We start from the raw sequence: 16,775 nt of genomic DNA, 5'->3' as shown, positions 1-16,775 counted from the left end.
TCGTTGGACTTCTTTTGCCTGCATATGAAACATCATCACAGTGCAGCAGTGGCTCATCTTAAGGCTACTGTATCTCCCTGTGTATGCGTGGGTTCTCTCTGGGTACACTGGCTTCCTCCCACAGTCCAAAAAAAATGACTGTCAAGTTGTTTGGTCTCTCTAAGTTTCTTCTTTGGTGTGTGTACATGATTGTTTGTCCTGTCTGTCTCTGTGTTGCCTAGTGATGGACTGGTGACCTGTCCAGGGTGACCCCACCTTTTGCCCATTGACTACTGCAGGTATACATCAGCACCCCTCATGACTCCACTAGGGAGAAGGGTATAAGACAATGGATAAGCAATATAATCATATTATTAGAACTTTACCAACATGCCAGCTAGTTTTTGGACAGCTCTGGGCCATTTCATGAGTAAACCAGGATGATTCATTCTCAGAATAAGTCTAGATAACATAGCTAGGGATAATACAGTAGGACTTTATTTCATGAGTTCTTTTATTGTTCTTCAACACATTGAGACATCATTCTGTGTCCTTGCTGTGTTGCTGCTCCCTCCACTCCATGATAAGGCGGTGAGCAACAGCATGTTTGGGAGGCAGCCAGAAGGCAGGTTGATGATCTCTCCTTGGTGGAGCTTTTACCTGCAGAGCGCAGGTGATTTCTTCCTCAGTAAACCAGCGAGCATCCTCCAGCTCCAAGTGGTCCACATTCAGCTGGAACAAACAGCAGGTCACATAATATGTAACTTACATTTAACTAAACATTTCACCTGCAGCTGGTTCCCAGCAGCCAGTACTTTTATTTTCTTTTAACTTTCTATCTGTTCATTTAAAGCAGAGCTCCAGTACAAACTGATTCTAATTATTTTATCCCGACTAATTTGAGTTTATCTAAAGTTTAACAGAAACTCTGTTGGCAAATGTTAACTTTTAAAAGGCCTAGTCACCTGAGAGTGGGCGGGGCTAACAGTGGCATGGCAGGCCAACATGAAGGAGCTGTGAGGGAATGGCCAGTGCTGCGATGAACTATAGATGATGTTCTGTACCTCCAGACCCACCTCTTCTGCTACCTCCCTGCGCAGAGCCTCTTCCAGAGTCTCCCCTAGAAGCAACACACACTCACATATTACATACTAGGTTTACTTTAGGACAGGTGTCCTGTCCTGCAGGTTTTAGATACGTCTCTGTTTCACAACACCTGAGTCAAACAATCAGGTCACTAGCAGGACTCTGGAGAACCTGACTGCACTAAGGAGGTAATTCAGCTATGTGGTTAAAGTGTGTTAAACTTGGGGTAGATCTATAAATTGCAGGACACCAGATCTTGACGCCTGGATTTGAGAACCTCTGTTTTAGGACATGAGTAGATGTATCAACAACTGGGGAGACTCACCCATGTCACAGAAGCCAGCCAGAGCACTATACAACCCACGAGGGAAGGACGACTGACGGCCCAACAAACAACGCTTCCCATCAGACACCAGGACAATCACCACTGGAGACATCTGAAGGAAAACCATTAACTCATCAGACTGACAGTAAAATATCAACTGATATGTGCTGGTTTAACTCTGCTTCTGTTTTAACTTTGATCTGTGTGACGGAGGAGCCGTCATGAATTAGGACATTTAGAGTCCATGTCAGTTATGCAGGCACATATACAATCACTAACTTACTTTTTTGTTGCAGGTTGAGCTGAGAAGGTTCATTGTGGGTGCACACACGGTGTTCCTATTTCAGTTAAACATTCATCCAAAATCCATTATTTTCAGAATCAAACAGTTTCCTGGTTTTATTTTCAAGTAGGTTTTTTTTTTCTAGATGGTGGCTTGCTAGGAGGCAGTCACATGATGACTGCATGATGTCATCTGATTAGTACCAGGTGTTTTGTATCAAATTGTGTATTGTATTTTTGTTTACAAGTTTATTTATTTATTTCTGTTGTTGTTGTTGTTATTATTCTTATTATTTTGTATACTTTAAGAGTTTATTTGAGTTGGAAGTAATTGTTTAGTTCTTGATTGTTTGGAATGTCTGTGGGCGGAGCCTGTGGCTTTAAAAGCAGGGCTCTGTGCCACAGGCAGGCAGTCTGTGCTTAGACTCACGCTGGAGGTGAAACTGTTGACCCAAAGCCGAATAAAATCCTCTAAAAACAATCTCCGACTTGGACTAGTCATTATGCTTGACTAAATCATAAGAGAACCCCGTCACAATCTGGATCAATTCAAACTCATTTCAGTCATGCAGTGGCTTTCAAATCAGTTCAATTCAGTTTATATAGCAGCTATTCACAACAAATGTCGCCTTGAGACACTTTACAAAAGAAATCATACATACATTTCAATTGATCCTAGTTGTGAAATAATATATTAAGCTCACTTTATTATACTAAGAAGTAGCTAAAATGTTTCGAAGGAAACCTGTCAGATTGCATTGAGTCATTGACTTACAGGATTCACTCCTTCTGGACCAGCATGTAGAGACAGTAATGTTCAGTTTTTGCTGTGCTGCAGGTTTGTCTCCTCTTCTAAGACAAATTTCTCCCATGGGAGACAAATAAATTATCTTATTTTATTACCAATAGACTATCACTTGCATTGTGTCATTTACTTTACAGCAATCTTTCATTCAGAGCATGTATGTAGCAACACTGGAGAGGAAAACTCCCATTTAAAAGGAAGAAACCTCCAGCAGAACGAGAACCTGGTTCAGTACAAGTGGAAAATGATACATGGCGTTTAACGTTTTTAGAAAGACAAGCATTTGTATTTATTTCCATTTGCTCTGAAAACCTTAGCTAGAGTCCAGTGCACCCAACCGCCTTTAGAAGTCACCTAATTAGAAAATTAACTTCAGCTGTGTGAATCTCAAGAATAAATGGATTGAACTTTTATAGCAATTTCCAGTCATTTTGACTATTCAAAGCAATTTGCCCTACAGCCACATTTTTTTAATTGCACTCACAAACACTCACACATTTATACACAAATATGTTAAATGCTTTGCTCAATAGCAAGAGGAAGCTAGAACTGAATCTACAGCCTTCCAATTACAGGACAATTACTCTATCCGTTGAACTATCATAATCCAGCAAGATTATGATAGAGTTAATTTCATAATCTTGATGTTGCCAGAAATTAAAACGAGTTTGACACCCCAGGTTTAGATCAAAGCCTATACATGCATACTTCACAATTATGTATTAATTGGTTCTGGACTGTCACATAAAATCTCAAGAATACATCAAAGTTTGTGGTTGGAGAAAGAGAATGTAGCAAAGTTCAGAGGGCAAGAAAAGTCACTAATTCAGATCTGGGGCCCATTAGTGCGCAACTTTCACACTTTTTAAAACTGGGGTATGGACAAATACACACAAAAAAATGTGAATGTATAAATCTGTGCACACACACATACCCGTGTACCTTTCCTTTATAAATTTCAATTTGCAGGAAGTACTTTTATACTTTTATAACAAATCTATGTCAGATCATGATTTCTAGGTTAATGACAAGTTGTCATAACAATGACATTTTGAATAATGTCAACTTTGTATTAAAAGTGTCATGATTTACCAAATGACACTTTATGACAACCGTCATAAATATTCATGAAGACTTACTCATGTTCATGACAGGTGTTATGTTTATGACGGTGTCATGACCGTTTTATTCACAACCCGTCAAATAAAGTGTTACCCAGATTTTTAACTAAGCCAGACTCTGACCCTATTTGGTTCTATTTTAACACCTTTGGGTAGTAGACAATAGAGCTGCTGCTGGAGGTTCTCTGGCTTCCAGCCTGGTTCCGTTGGGTCAGCTGGCCTGTAGCGCCACAGAACCTGTTAATCTGGTGCCATCGCAGCAAAGCCTGAGCCTGCGAAACACACCGATATCAGGACCAGAACACAAATTAGATTCCATGAAGAAAATCTGGAGTTCTGGACTATCACAAAAACAGAACAAAAAAGTCCAGCAGCAGTTACTCACTTTGGCGACCAGAGGTGCATCAGCTCCTTCTAGGAGAAAGAAAGCCTTCCTGAGATCCATGAACGTTCCCTTACAATTCTCTGCGATTGCTGCTGGATCCAGTTCTCCTGAAAACATACCAGAATCCAAACAGAACCCCCAGAACTCAATCAGGCAAAATCTTTCTCAAAGTTTGAAGTGACAGATAGAAAGAGTCCAACATGCTCTTACCCACATCCAGACAGAACTGGGCATGGTTCTGCTCAGAACAGCCAATCAGAATGGATTCTTTTAGCAAGGATCCATCAGAACCACATTTATGAAGGACTGACTGGACTTCTAGAAGATAAAGCCAAAGATCAATGATCAGGTTACACTGCCACTCACCCATTGACTGCTGGAGATAGGCACCAGCTTCCCTGGTGACTCTCACTCTGCTCCACCAACTCAAACCTTCTCCACATACCCAAAACCAAACTAGGAACCATGCCTTCTCGCTCCACATCTAGGAAATGCCCTACCTAACACTCTGAGGGCACCACAATCTACTGACTGTTTTAAAAAAAAAAGGCCTTAGGATATTCCTTTTAAGCTGTCATTTGTGATCTAAAGTTGTAAAGGGCATTATAAATAACATCTATTATTATAAGATAACTATGTTAGATAATGGATGTTCAGGTTCTACATTAGAGTTAGGTCTGAGGTACTATGTCAAGTTTTGTGTGCATCATTCTTGGTGTGAAGTTTGTCTCGGTGACTGATCTTGTACTTCAGTTTTTGAGGATGTCTATCTGAAGGTCTGTTTTAATTTCTAAGGTTGTGTACCTGAGTAGGTGAGAGCAATAGGTCTATAGGTTTCTGGATCACTGCACTGCAGCAGCGGGATGAGACGATGAAACAGGAAAATGTGCCCACTTTGCAGCGCTGAAAGACATGCTGCATCATTCTCCTTCAGCCTGTTTATGTACCTGAAGAGATCAATCAATCAGTCAATCAATAAATCAATCAATCAAATAATCAATCAGTTGCATGTGAGCTCCCAAACCTCATTCTGGACACAAAGCCTGAGCAGAACCGAGTAAGGCTGTAATGTTCTCCAAAGAGAAAGGTCCTCAGGGGCCTTAATGCCAACATGCTGGACTGGATCATGCTCTGAACCGGAGAGCTGCTGTGGTTCTACTGCCTGCAGAAGGACAGTACGGTAAAGTTAGGTACACATAGTAGTGATGGTACAAGAAAAACTGTTCATCTTAAGTGCAAACGGTGAGACACAACACACAAGAACCCAGTCCTGTGAAGCACACTCACACAGCTCCGTTCTGGTCTTATTTTACAGAAAAACAAACTTTTGTCTGGTCAGAAAACAATCTATATCATGTCTTAAGACATGACTAATTTGGATTTTAAAAACAAGTTCTGTTCATAGTCCAGTACTGAACTATGAAAATGAACTATGCTACACTAAATGGTCATTCCCTCTAAAGTAATAGTCCTCATAAGTTCTCAAAAGTCATTGCTTGAGTCAATATAAAACATGTTGCAATAGTTCTCAAAATCTGTCAATTTTTTCTTTCTCAGTCTTTTAAGAAAATGTCTCCTAGACTGAACAGTTTCTCTGGTGATCCTCAGAGATGTGTGGAGCTCTACACAAAACATGCTCCTTATATTCATAAGAATAATTAATTAATAATTAAGTGATTTATCTTGTTGGTCTTGGGTTCTTTGTGCTAGTTTCCAGCTAATTTAATCATTTATTTTAAAAATGTCAAGTCCTTACCTGGTGAGGTTCTATGATACCTGCCTGTCAACATACAGTTGAAACCAGAAGTTTAAATACAGCAACTAAAAAGACACACAGATTTATTTTTCTCATTGTCTGAAGTTAAATCAGACCAAGCTTATCTTGTCTTAGATCAGTCAGAATACTTGAAATTAATTGTATTTGCTAAATGTTAGAAAACATATTAAGAACATTTTCTACATTTCAAAAATGTACATACATTTGGTCAGTATCTGGCGAAACTGTCTTTTAAACTGTAGGACATGGGTAAAATCATTTGGGATTTCTTGCACAAGTTTCTCACTATAGTTTGCTGGAGTTCTGGGCCATTACTACTGGAGGAACTGAGTCGATATTGTAGACCGCCTGTTTCAGAAAGACCAAACCAGGCTCAGGAGGTGCAGCTGAGTCGGCCCAGGCTTAAGTAATTCAGATGAATATGTGTCTACAGATTTTTTTAAGAGACCAAAAGATCATCTTTTGATTGAGGATTATGAGGAATTGAAGCACATCATGATAAGGAAAAAAACTCAAACAATAGCAGATCGATTGAATGCATAAATAGCGTAAAATATACAATCCAAAACCATTCTTGAATAAAAAAAAACATCATTATCATACCTGTCATATCCTCAAATAAACAACTTTAGCCAAATAAATGAACAGTGAAAGTCAATATTGTAACATGTTAATCTGACAGCAGATTCATTCATGTTACTTTTTTCTGTCCCACATCTTAGAAATATTTATACAGAACAAACACAACAGGTCAAGATCAAATATAAGAATACTTTTGCAGTATCTGGGAAGTATGTGGATGAAATGTGGAGTACATTGTGCAAATAACTTAGAAGGTATAAGACCTATAACGAATTTAATTAGCTTTACCGATGGTTAACCTCCTTTTTGAGTTCTGAGGTTTTTGTTTTGAAGGGACACTTTCTTGTTTAACTGTTTGAGCAAAGTCAGGTTAACTAAACCTGACTGTTAGCCTGGTCTGGGGCAGGTTAGCTGCACAAAAGAAATCGTCATGGTAACTTATGTGTTACCTCTTTTGTGAAACCGAATCGAGACTTAAGCCAGGAAATTCACCGGCTTAATCAGCTTTCTTGGTTCTGTAAAACAACTCTCCGTTGCTGTTTTCCTGTCAACCTCCTGACTGATGGTTCTGAGCAGAAACCCAAAGCAACTACCCTGTTATGCCAGAGTTCTGTGTCGACCTGCTGTCAGTAATCCCACCGAAAGGCTCGGTTGTGACAGGGAGCAGCATCCAATGGGCCAGATGTGTACAGTCATATGTTGTGGTTACCAAATTAAAGGCCTGCAGTTTGTGTTTAAGCATCAGCCCGTGTGTCCGGTACCTGAATGTTCTGTACCACTCATCTCTTCTTCTTCTGCTGGTGATTGATTCTTGGTTCCACCTGCTGGTTAATCATGTTCCCTGCAATAGTGATGATGGGACGTCTGAAGCCAAACTTCGAGGGGTGTACCGAGTAAAAAGGGGGCGTGTTAGATGAAGCCCCGCTTCTTGCGTAGTCTTGCTGAAAACCACGTGACTGATAACAAACGATGCCTCGCATTGCATTGGTCACGTGACTGCTTAATTTTTCCGTGTCGGTTTTCAAAATAAGAGCGTGTAATTGGTTGTCATGGGTTGTATTTGATCGCGCATCAGAGGAGATGCGTGATCAAATACATATATAATTGGCTGAAATATACGGAAGAGGATTAAGGCCACCGAAAAAAAAAAAATTCTGACTTTCTGACTTTAATCTCAGAATTCTGACTTTAATCTCGGAATTCTGACTTTAAAGTCAGAATTCTTTTCTTTTTTTTTCGGTGGCCCTAATCCTCTTCCGTAGAAATAGAAGGAACATTGACCAACATATTTCATTTGTATTAATGATTTTGTTGTCATTCGTTAAATTAAGAATAATAACATACAACTCAAAATTGACAAATGGATAGCAGCTTCAGAAGGGAGGCCCAGCCACTTGTTCCAGCTCCTCCAGAGGAATCCCAACGCGTTCCCAGGCCACCTGAGAGACAAAGTCCCTCCAGCATGTCCTGGGTCTTCCCTGGAACACCAAGTTTGCTGAGACCTGGTTTCATAAGGTCAACCTTGTGAATTCTTTTTTTATTTTCACAACACACCGTTCTGGCCCAGTCAACAGATTTTAGCCCGAAAAGACACCCAAACCACATTCATTCCACCGAGACCTGATCAATCCACCAAACATTATTGGGTCCAATCAAGTTTCAATGATATTCATTCACTATGATACAGAAAATATGCCATCCATCCATCCATCCATCTTCTTCCGCTTATCCGGGGTCGGTCGCGGGGGTATCAGCTTCAGAAGGGAGGCCCAGACTTCCCTCTCCCCAGCCACTTCCACCAGCTCCTCCAGAGGAATCCCAAGGCGTTCCCAGGCCAGCCGAGAGACATAGTCCCTCCAGCGTGTCCTGGGTCTTCCCCAGGGCCTTCTCCCGGTTGGATGTGCCCGAAACACCTCACCAGGGAGGCGTCCAGGAGGCATCCTGACCAGGTGCCCGAGCCACCTCAACTGGCTCCTCTTGATGTGAAGGAGCAGCGGCTCTACTCTAAGTCCCTCCCGGATGACTGAGCTTCTCACCCTATCTCTAAGGGAGAACCCAGACACCCTACGGAGAAAACCCATTTTGGCCACTTGTATCCCCTGATACAAGCGGGATGGAACATATTTTGATAAAATGTAGAAAATATTCAAGAGAAAAATAGGAAATGTAAAAGACAATGGGAATTTCAATAACAAATGTTTAATATGTTAGTGAAGACTCAATCACAATGTATAATTCAAGCACCTACAAAGTATTTAAAAGACACAAAGTTATATGGAATAATTGTAATTATTTATTTAGTTAGTTAGTTAGTTAGTTAGTTAGTTAGTTAGTTAGTTAGTTAGTTAGTTAGTTAGTTAGTTAGTTAGTTAGTTAGTTAGTTAGTTAAGGGTGTTGAAGATATATGCGAGTTCAGTTTGTGGATTACACCTCAGTCCAGTTGATGGCAGTATTACACAAAAAATGTAAACCGCCAATAAAACGTCATAGAAGAAGAACAACAATTATGCACACAGGAAAAAAAAGCTGTTGTCCTATCCGGAGAAGAGTTTTGTTTTGTTATAGAGTTAGAACTGCTGTTTAAATTCACTGATTTCCTCTCAGGTCAGTGAATTCTCATCTGTGCCACCAGTTAAACCTGCTCCTCTGACGCTACAGAAAGGCGGCCGCCATGAGCTCCGCCGTGTCTATAAACACTCAGCTTGCCGCCGTCATGGAAGCTCTGGTCCATGCTGCGGTCGCGGAACTGGAAAGGCTGGAGGAGGAGAGGGAGCTTTCCAAGGCCCGAGGGACCACAGAGGAGCAGCATGAGACGGGAAGAGTGCAGACGGAGACCCGAGAGAAGTTGGTAAGGAGCTATAAGCTGCTTAATTAGCGTGTTTTTTGATGTTGAATGCTTCTGAGTGGCCCGTAAAACTTTAGACTCAAGTTATTGTTCTATGTCAGACCATACACAGAACTGTAAAACACGATATGTTTAATATTTGAGTAACAAACAAATAAATGTGTTAGGATCCTGGAAGACTGGGGGCTTTGTCCCGAAAGATATAATATATTGAATTGAAATCAAGTTTTTTGTTAATTCACAACAAATGTGTCGTTGGAGCCTATTAAGAGTCAGATTAATTTATTTTTTGCTTAACTATTAATGTTACAGATCCAAGATTATGCGAATGGTAGATCTATTGTTATTTATTTATTTGTTTTGCTTAGACCCTGCGACAGACTGGCGACCTGTCCAGGGTGACCCCGCCTCTCGCTTCGTTAGCTGGAGAAAGGCACCAGCACGAGGGACAAGAGTGTTAGAAAATGGATGGATGTTTTGCTTAGACTCTCCTTCTCGTCAGTCAGCCACCTGCTGTGATCAACAAACAGAAGCAGCTGCTGTGATGGATCTGATTGTTTGGTGAAGGAGTGAGGAGTGAAACAGTTTTTCTACTACAAATTAACATTTAGATTTAAAGTTTTTGTATGAAGTCAAGGAAATTTCTATTATTTTTATAAGAAAACACACATTTTGTTTTCTTATAAAACAAAATTTTATAAGAAACGCATTTCTTACTCACGACTGCGACTGCTTTTTATTTTGAGTGAGTCAAAAACCTCCTCCTAAAAATCTACCGGTACTCTTATCAGAAGAAGAAAAGGAAAATGATTACAATGACTGGTTTGAGCCTCAGATAACTAACCTAAATTATTTTCTGAAAGATGTTGAAACATGGAAAAAAAAGACATTGTACAATCAACAATCAGACCATCTGACAGCATACCTAATGTATCACAGAAATCAAAGTCATCTTCTTCCACTAGATCATCAACATCCAGATCAGTCTTTCAGTCTCTTCAGAGTTTAAAAAGGCCAAAGCAGAACAGGTTGGTGCACCGGCACGAGTTGCTGCCTTGGAAGAAAAACATGCTTTGCAAATGGAGGAAGTAAAATTGAAGTTAAAGATGGGGGAAATTCAGCTAGAAGCTGATCTTGCAGCATCAACTGCTAAAATAAAAACCTTACAAATTGATGAGGTGGACTAGGATCCATCTTTAGGTGATGGCATGAATGAATACTATAGCTCTCATCAAGAACCAGATTCGATAGAGGGGAATGTGGAATTTATTGCAGCTAGGTGCAAGAACTCCACTTCAACAGACTATTTTTGAGAGATGTAATTCTTCTCCCAGGAGTTTCAGCACAGCAGAGAATAAAACTCAAAATAAAAATCCCACTGAAAGTGAAACTGAAGCTGCAACTTATGATCATACTGCATTTCAAACTGCACAATATTACCAAGGTGTGGCTGTTACTGCTGATAATGAAAATTTGAATGTTGTTATTCAAGGACAAAATGACATAGCAGAACTCATTGTCAGCCAGCAAAACCTCTTTGTTACCTCAGAAATATTTCTGTTTGATGATAACTCATTAGAAAGGGCTATGCGGAAAAGGTTCCATTTGAGCAGCTTTGCAGGGAGGATGGACATGTCTGGTACATTCTGCATCATGGTGAAAGCACAAACTGAGGGTGGTGTTTGACTGAACATCCTCATTTCAAAAAACCTCTCTGAACAAGGAGCTCCTCCAAGGTCCTGATTTAACAAACACCCTTAATAGGGTACTGGTAAGGTTTCGCCAAGAACAGATTGCTGTTATGGCAGACATTGAGGCAATGTTTGATGAAGTCTATGTGGATGAAAAGGACAGAAACTTCCTGGCCAGAAGGGAACATTAACAAACCTTTTGAGGTTTACAGGATGAATGTTAACCTCTTTGGCTCTGTATCTCGAGCACTGTTAATTTTGCTCTGAGTCAAAATGCTCCTGACAACCAGAAGCATTATTCTGATGAGGTTTTCAAAACTGTTAAAAGTAACTTTCATGTGGATGATTGCCTTCGATCAGTGGCAATGAAGCTTGTCACAGACCTCACCAAAATATGCAGTGAAGGAGGATTCACATTGACAAAATGGGTCAGCAACAGCCATGAAGTGCTGGCAAGCATCCCTGAACATCATAGAGTACTTAAGGAACTAGAACTGGGTAAAGAAAAGCTGAAAGAACAAATAACAGTTGAGTCTGCACTTGGACTCCAATGGGATACTCTCAGTGACACCTTGTGCTGCACTGCACAGAGGCGTGCAACAAACGGGAGGTTGCCCGAGCTTTAAGGGACGAGTTTTTCCGATCTCTGCATGGCCGCGCACCTTGCCTCTTGATGAATCATTTGGTATGGCTTGATGCATCATGTAACTGGAAAAATAATACTAGAAATAATAATAAAATAATATAAAACCAGCATGATTATGAGGTGAGCGCGAAAACTCCTCATCGGGCTAATAAAGCACGGCAGGCCGCCAGGGTGTATTTTTTCAGATTACAGCATCTCATAATAAGATGTGCTTTACCCTTGTGCCACCACAAAACCCCCAGAAAATATTTTCAATATTTGTTTTAAAATGTGTCAGAAATGTGTTCAGATCCCCATAACGTGACAAGATATATTGAGGGTTAGTTCTTGTGTTCCTGGACAAGCAGGTGGAAACTGCCTCCCTGTTCCTGCAGAAACAGGAGTCAGAGGATTGTTGCTGAGACTGAAAAAGGATGTTGTCTTCTGCAGAATAAGGAATAAGGAAAGGCTGAAAGAAAACATATTCATTAAGTGAATATCATACTGTTGCATTATTTATTTAGTGTTTTGCATGCTTCACCTGGATCGTGTAACATGATAGGTGCGGTTTACTTCCATCATGGAAACTCTGGGAAACGAGGCTCTGGGGAGGATCCTAAACATCATGGATGAAGCCAGGCTTGTGGCTCAGGTGGGGCATGTCTGTAAGAAGCCACAGACCAGTGTCCTCAACGTCCTCAGCCACACATCCGTGGGTATGAACACACAAGCCCCCAACAATGTCACACACCAATCAAAGGAGATGGAGAGTTATGATGTCAATATTGCTGTTATTTTTTCCCAGCAGAGCTTGAGCACTCATATGGAGTCAGAAAACAAAACTGTAAGGCAGAAGGAGAAGCTCAGGTAAGTCTGTCTCACCTGTTCATGTCTATGTTGCCCTCATTGACCTTACTGACATCTGGATGTTGGGTCACTGCAGCTGAAAGCAGGTGGTGATGCTGTGGAGACACAGTTTGTTCCAGCGGTCAGCGTTAAAGATGGACATGGGAACATTGACCTGGAAGCCATTAGAGAGAGTGAGAACCTGATTTATATCTGCTAGAAAATGAAAATGGAACATGTCAGCATTTTTCTCTAAATATATCATTCTTCTAGGTGTATATACATATATACACTGTCACATGATGTCAGTAACAACCCCACCCAAAGGAATAACACAGACCAAACTATAACTTGGATTTAGTTCTAATTGGTGGCCTATTAAAAGATTTCTTTTCCAAGGTATCACTCTGGAAACATCTAATGATGGGATTTTTGCTTATTTAACACACTTAAATGTTTTAATTAATGAGTAAATACAGGAGCCTTTTGCAATGCAGGGCCTCGTCTGGTCCCATCCAACCCAGCCTCCTTCGCCCTGGCCCTATCACATTAAATGATGTCAAAATGCTAAATTTCGAACAGTTCACTGCACATGCGCCACGGTCATATTACTAGTTTCAGGCAAACAAGAGCAGCAAAGTTTTCGTTTGAGTCACATCCTCAACAGGGTTATGGAAACAACAAAACACTGTTGCTTTAGAGTCTGCTGGGGTGATGCGACATATGAAGGGATTCCACTTCCAAAACACCAAAGGAATGACAAGAAACGTCAGTGCTGTAAGCGAGAGGAGCCTGTCCCATCAGGTCAACAGGGTTCTGTTTAAGCTGATGTCGAGGAGAAATGTCAACCTCTAACTGACGAGCTTCTGGACATCAAACTCCGCTCAGCTGATGGCCCGGTCAGCCTGAGTAGCCCAGCCACGCCCCTTAATGTTATACAACTTTCTCTTGGAATTAGGCTGAATTGCTTTAGATATCTGGTAAAATAGATTTCTGGGATTTTGTTTACTTTCTTGATCAAAGCAACTGATAAAAACCTCTGATAATTTTGTTGAGAACAGCAACAAGCTTTTAACACCATGAAGAACTCTTAAAGGTGACAAAAAAAGACTTTCACTTTTTAATTTCCAGTGCTTAACAACTACAGCACACAGTAAAAAATCCAGCAAAACAAAAAAGTAGATAAGTTGCAAAAAAAAAATCATTGAATCATGTTTAATTATCTTTCCCTGAAACTGTGGCTGAGTGAAGGTTTTAAATATAATGAATTTGCAAGGAATGTTTTATGGTGCATGACAGGCTCTAAAGGGAGCAGTACTTTTTACTACAGAGCCAAGTAGTTTGTTGGTTTTTTTCTGTTGTTTTATTTTTATTTATTTATTTTTTTTTTTTTAGCATTTTCCCCTAAATTGATAAAATCCAAATTTTTAAAACTGAACATTTACTCAGCTTATGTGCCTGATATGATGGCATGTTTGAACTGGAAAAACTCCTGTTTGTACACAAAATGAATTTGTAATGTTTTGTGTTAATTTCTTTGCATGTGTGAAAGCTGTTACTGACATCTGGAGTGATTACACTGGTTTGTTTTAAAGTACCGATGAATTGATGAAATGAATTACACATCATACTGTATAAAAAGACACAAAGTATTATTTCATACTGGTTAACTAAATCACACTAAACCTTTCCCATTAGACCTGTTAGGATAACTAAAATGACTTTATTTTGCTAAATGCAAGCATTTAAAAATATTTTTTATGATGATTTTCTTTGAGACTGTACAAAACACATGGAGGAGCAAATGCAGTGAGTCAAATGAAAGAATGTGAATGACGCTACAAAAACAGTGAGATTAGCAATTTCTTAGACAGAATTTGAATTTATTATTAAAGTCAGTGTATATAATTGACCCTGAATATGTATGATTAGATTGAAATTAATTTTATTTTTTACAAAAGCTTTTGTCTGGCAATGTTTTAATTCAGGAACTGTATAGTTAGATTTCTTCTTCGACAATGAGTGAGAAATATAATGTGTCTTTTTTTACAGTGTGTGCAAAATAGTTGATGTGCTCAGTACTTATTTTACACACACAATAAAAGCAGTGACAGTAGTTCAGGTCCAGATTTACTCTGAAATGAGTCATTCTCCAGAACTGTTGGTCAGTTCAGATGATGCCTCTGTTGAATATTGGTTTTTGTGTTTTCTCTCAGGAGCTTGGGTTGAAGCTGCTCCATCTCCACAGGCTCTACCTTCAGAGCTTTCTGTTCTCTCTGAGACTTCCCAGCAGAATGTCTCTCAAAAGTTGTTCTCATGCTCTGTCTGCGGGAAGTTCTTCTCATCTCAAAGCAACCTGAAGTCTCACCAACTCATCCACACAGGGGAGAAACCTTTTGCTTGCAGCGTCTGCAGCCGGGCCTTCCGCCAGCGCCAAAGCATGCAGAGCCACATGCGAACACACACTGGCGAGCGGCCGTTCCAGTGTCCTGTGTGTGGAAAACGGTTTTCAAAGCAGGCACAGCTCAAGACGCACACTGTCATACACACTGGAGAAAAGCCTTATGGCTGTGATGTGTGTGGCCGTCGCTTTAACCTTCCACAGAATCTACACCGCCACAGTGTCACCCACAGTAGGGAGAAGGTCTTTATCTGCAGTGACTGTGGTAAAGGCTTCACCCGCGCTGTTACACTCAAAACACATCAGCTCATCCACAGCGGCCAGAAGCCCTTCAAGTGTGAGCAGTGCCCCAAATTGTTCAGGCATGCTGTCAACCTCAAGAACCACCAGAGGATCCACAGCGACCTGAGGCCCTACAGGTGTGACCTCTGTGGGAAGACATTTCGACAGGCGGTGAATCTTAAGATCCACGGCCGCATCCACACTGGCGAGCGGCCCTTCAGTTGCCAGCAGTGTGGAAAAACGTTCAGCCAGCAGAGCAGCTTGATCTCCCACAGCCGCACTCACTCCACAGACAGACCCTTCCAGTGCCCGACCTGTGATAAAAAATTCAACAATGCCAACAGCCTCAAGCTTCACCTGCGCGTTCACACTGGAGAGAAGCCTTATGCCTGCGAAATATGCGGCAAAAACTTCAGCCAGGGAAGCCACCTGAGGACACATAAGAGGCATGTACATGCTGGTGGCAAGCAGTTCATCTGTGACAAGTGTGGGAAGAGGTACGCCGACCAGCGCTACTTGAAGTTGCATAAGTGTTGCTATGCATGAACTGCCTGGAGTCACCTGTCTCAGAAGACGACAGTACACTACTTCTTCACAACCAATGTGCTTCAAAGCACATCAGTTGCCAAGGAAACTGCTATGTCCTCAGCTGTAACATCCTTCTGTACAGAGAAGCCCTCAGTTTTATTCATGTTAAGACTTTCTGTGAACAAGTTTTATAATTTTCTACAATATATTTTTCAATATGAAAGATGAGTAAAATCTACATTAGCCCATCTGTCTGATGATGCTGTTTAAAAATAAAGTAAAACATTCACTCTATAGCTCACTGTCACTTTATGTTAGTCCAGTAGGAGAAATGTCTTTCACAATGCCCTGAGCAAGAAAAGCAGCCAGCACACATCATGGACAAGACCAATGACATCAAAAACCAAAATAGACATTAAAAAATGAAAGTAAATGACTTGATGCAATCAGCTGGGTGTTTTAAAAAACGTTTTAGCCAAATTGCAGACCTGGCTAGTTTCCTGGCACCAGAGGAAATTAGCTGGTATTTAACCCCTGAGTCAGGGACGTCAAAATGACAGATGCAGCTTTTTTTTTGTTTAAATGGTCAAAATTACAGCAGCGTTGAACTTAATCTGTTAATATCTCTAGATCTACTGCTTTAAAATATATAAATTTTAATTAAATGACATACTACTATTACTTGATCTGCTACAAAAATAGTGTCTTAGTAGGACACACTTTAAAATAAAATGAGTTATTTATGTTCATGCACACATGATGGCAACCTTGCTGGATTGTAGCCACAGCTACAGAAGTGAGGCTCTTTTGATCATCACCAGCAGCAGCCAAGGTACCTGAGGCAACAGAGACAGCTGCAGCAGGAATCGAATCTAAAGAAGAGCATCATTGCATTAGGCGCTCTTGATATGAGATTCTCTGGTTGTGAGAGGTGGGGGAGCGGAGTGGAGGTGGGCACTCATGCTGCTTCCCACAAGATGCCACCCTGGGCTGTTGCCCATGTCAGAAGTTGCCACTGAATATAGAGCATTTTTATTACTTGCTTATTATAATTACCATTTACTTTGAAGTGGAATTATGTGGCTGGAAAACACATAGTACTGCCCCTTCAACAGAAGGCACAAACACATTTCCACTGACTACTACTTCAGTTTGATCAATCAGATTCAAATCACACGATGCAAATGTCCATTGATGAAACATATATAACTGACA

General features: G+C 40.6%; 2 protein-coding genes across 7 annotated transcripts; one reads left to right on the top strand and one right to left on the bottom strand.

Annotated features, from left to right (window-relative positions):
• Positions 1-455: 455 nt before the first annotated feature.
• Positions 456-7,277, bottom strand: nudt13 (nudix (nucleoside diphosphate linked moiety X)-type motif 13). Of its 5 annotated transcripts, none has more exons than XM_044101982.1 (10): positions 7,104-7,277; positions 5,740-5,763; positions 5,008-5,145; positions 4,788-4,930; positions 4,194-4,301; positions 3,984-4,090; positions 3,745-3,870; positions 1,391-1,502; positions 945-1,099; positions 456-711 (listed from the first exon to the last, which is right to left on the bottom strand). In XM_044101982.1, the coding sequence occupies exons 3-10, from the start codon at positions 5,109-5,111 to the stop codon at positions 520-522; spliced, it is 1,047 nt and encodes a 348-aa protein (XP_043957917.1). In that variant the 5' UTR covers positions 5,112-5,145; positions 5,740-5,763; positions 7,104-7,277; the 3' UTR covers positions 456-519. The 5 variants fall into 5 exon arrangements, with proteins under 5 accessions (XP_043957917.1, XP_043957914.1, XP_043957916.1 ...); XM_044101979.1 differs by having other exon boundaries at positions 5,740-5,804; positions 7,104-7,276; XM_044101981.1 differs by lacking the exon at positions 7,104-7,277 and adding an exon at positions 6,792-7,091 and having other exon boundaries at positions 5,740-5,804.
• A 1,493-nt stretch (positions 7,278-8,770) lies between these two features.
• Positions 8,771-15,854, top strand: si:ch211-207i20.2 (uncharacterized protein LOC568537 homolog). Of its 2 annotated transcripts, none has more exons than XM_044101978.1 (5): positions 8,771-9,190; positions 12,066-12,219; positions 12,312-12,370; positions 12,447-12,543; positions 14,566-15,854. In XM_044101978.1, exons 1-5 carry the CDS (start codon positions 9,014-9,016, stop codon positions 15,576-15,578), a joined length of 1,500 nt encoding a protein of 499 aa, XP_043957913.1. In that variant the 5' UTR covers positions 8,771-9,013; the 3' UTR covers positions 15,579-15,854. The 2 variants fall into 2 exon arrangements, with proteins under 2 accessions (XP_043957913.1, XP_043957911.1); XM_044101976.1 differs by having other exon boundaries at positions 8,776-9,190; positions 12,309-12,370.
• The last annotated feature ends 921 nt before the right edge of the window (positions 15,855-16,775 follow it).

The sequence above is a fragment of the Gambusia affinis genome, linkage group LG20 (genome assembly GCF_019740435.1).
Source record: "Gambusia affinis linkage group LG20, SWU_Gaff_1.0, whole genome shotgun sequence".
NCBI lineage: Eukaryota > Metazoa > Chordata > Actinopteri > Cyprinodontiformes > Poeciliidae > Gambusia > Gambusia affinis.
This window is presented reverse-complemented; position numbering and strand designations above follow the sequence as displayed.

Bases quoted from the DNA above. Each gene is read 5' to 3' on its own strand.
- nudt13 (XM_044101982.1), bottom strand. From the start codon at position 5,111: ATGATCCAGTCCAGCATGTTGGCATTAAGGCCCCTGAGGACCTTTCTC. The intron at 3,871-3,983 runs GTGAGTAACTGC...TGTGTTTCGCAG, and splicing joins ATGCACCTCTGGTCGCCAAA to GCTCAGGCTTTGCTGCGATG. The intron at 712-944 runs GTGACTAGGCCT...TGTTTGTTCCAG, and splicing joins TTAGCCCCGCCCACTCTCAG to CTGAATGTGGACCACTTGGA.
- si:ch211-207i20.2 (XM_044101976.1), top strand. From the start codon at position 9,014: ATGAGCTCCGCCGTGTCTATAAACACTCAGCTTGCCGCCGTCATGGAA. The intron at 12,371-12,446 runs GTAAGTCTGTCT...GGGTCACTGCAG, and splicing joins AGGCAGAAGGAGAAGCTCAG to CTGAAAGCAGGTGGTGATGC. The intron at 12,544-14,565 runs GTGAGAACCTGA...GTTTTCTCTCAG, and splicing joins CCTGGAAGCCATTAGAGAGA to GAGCTTGGGTTGAAGCTGCT.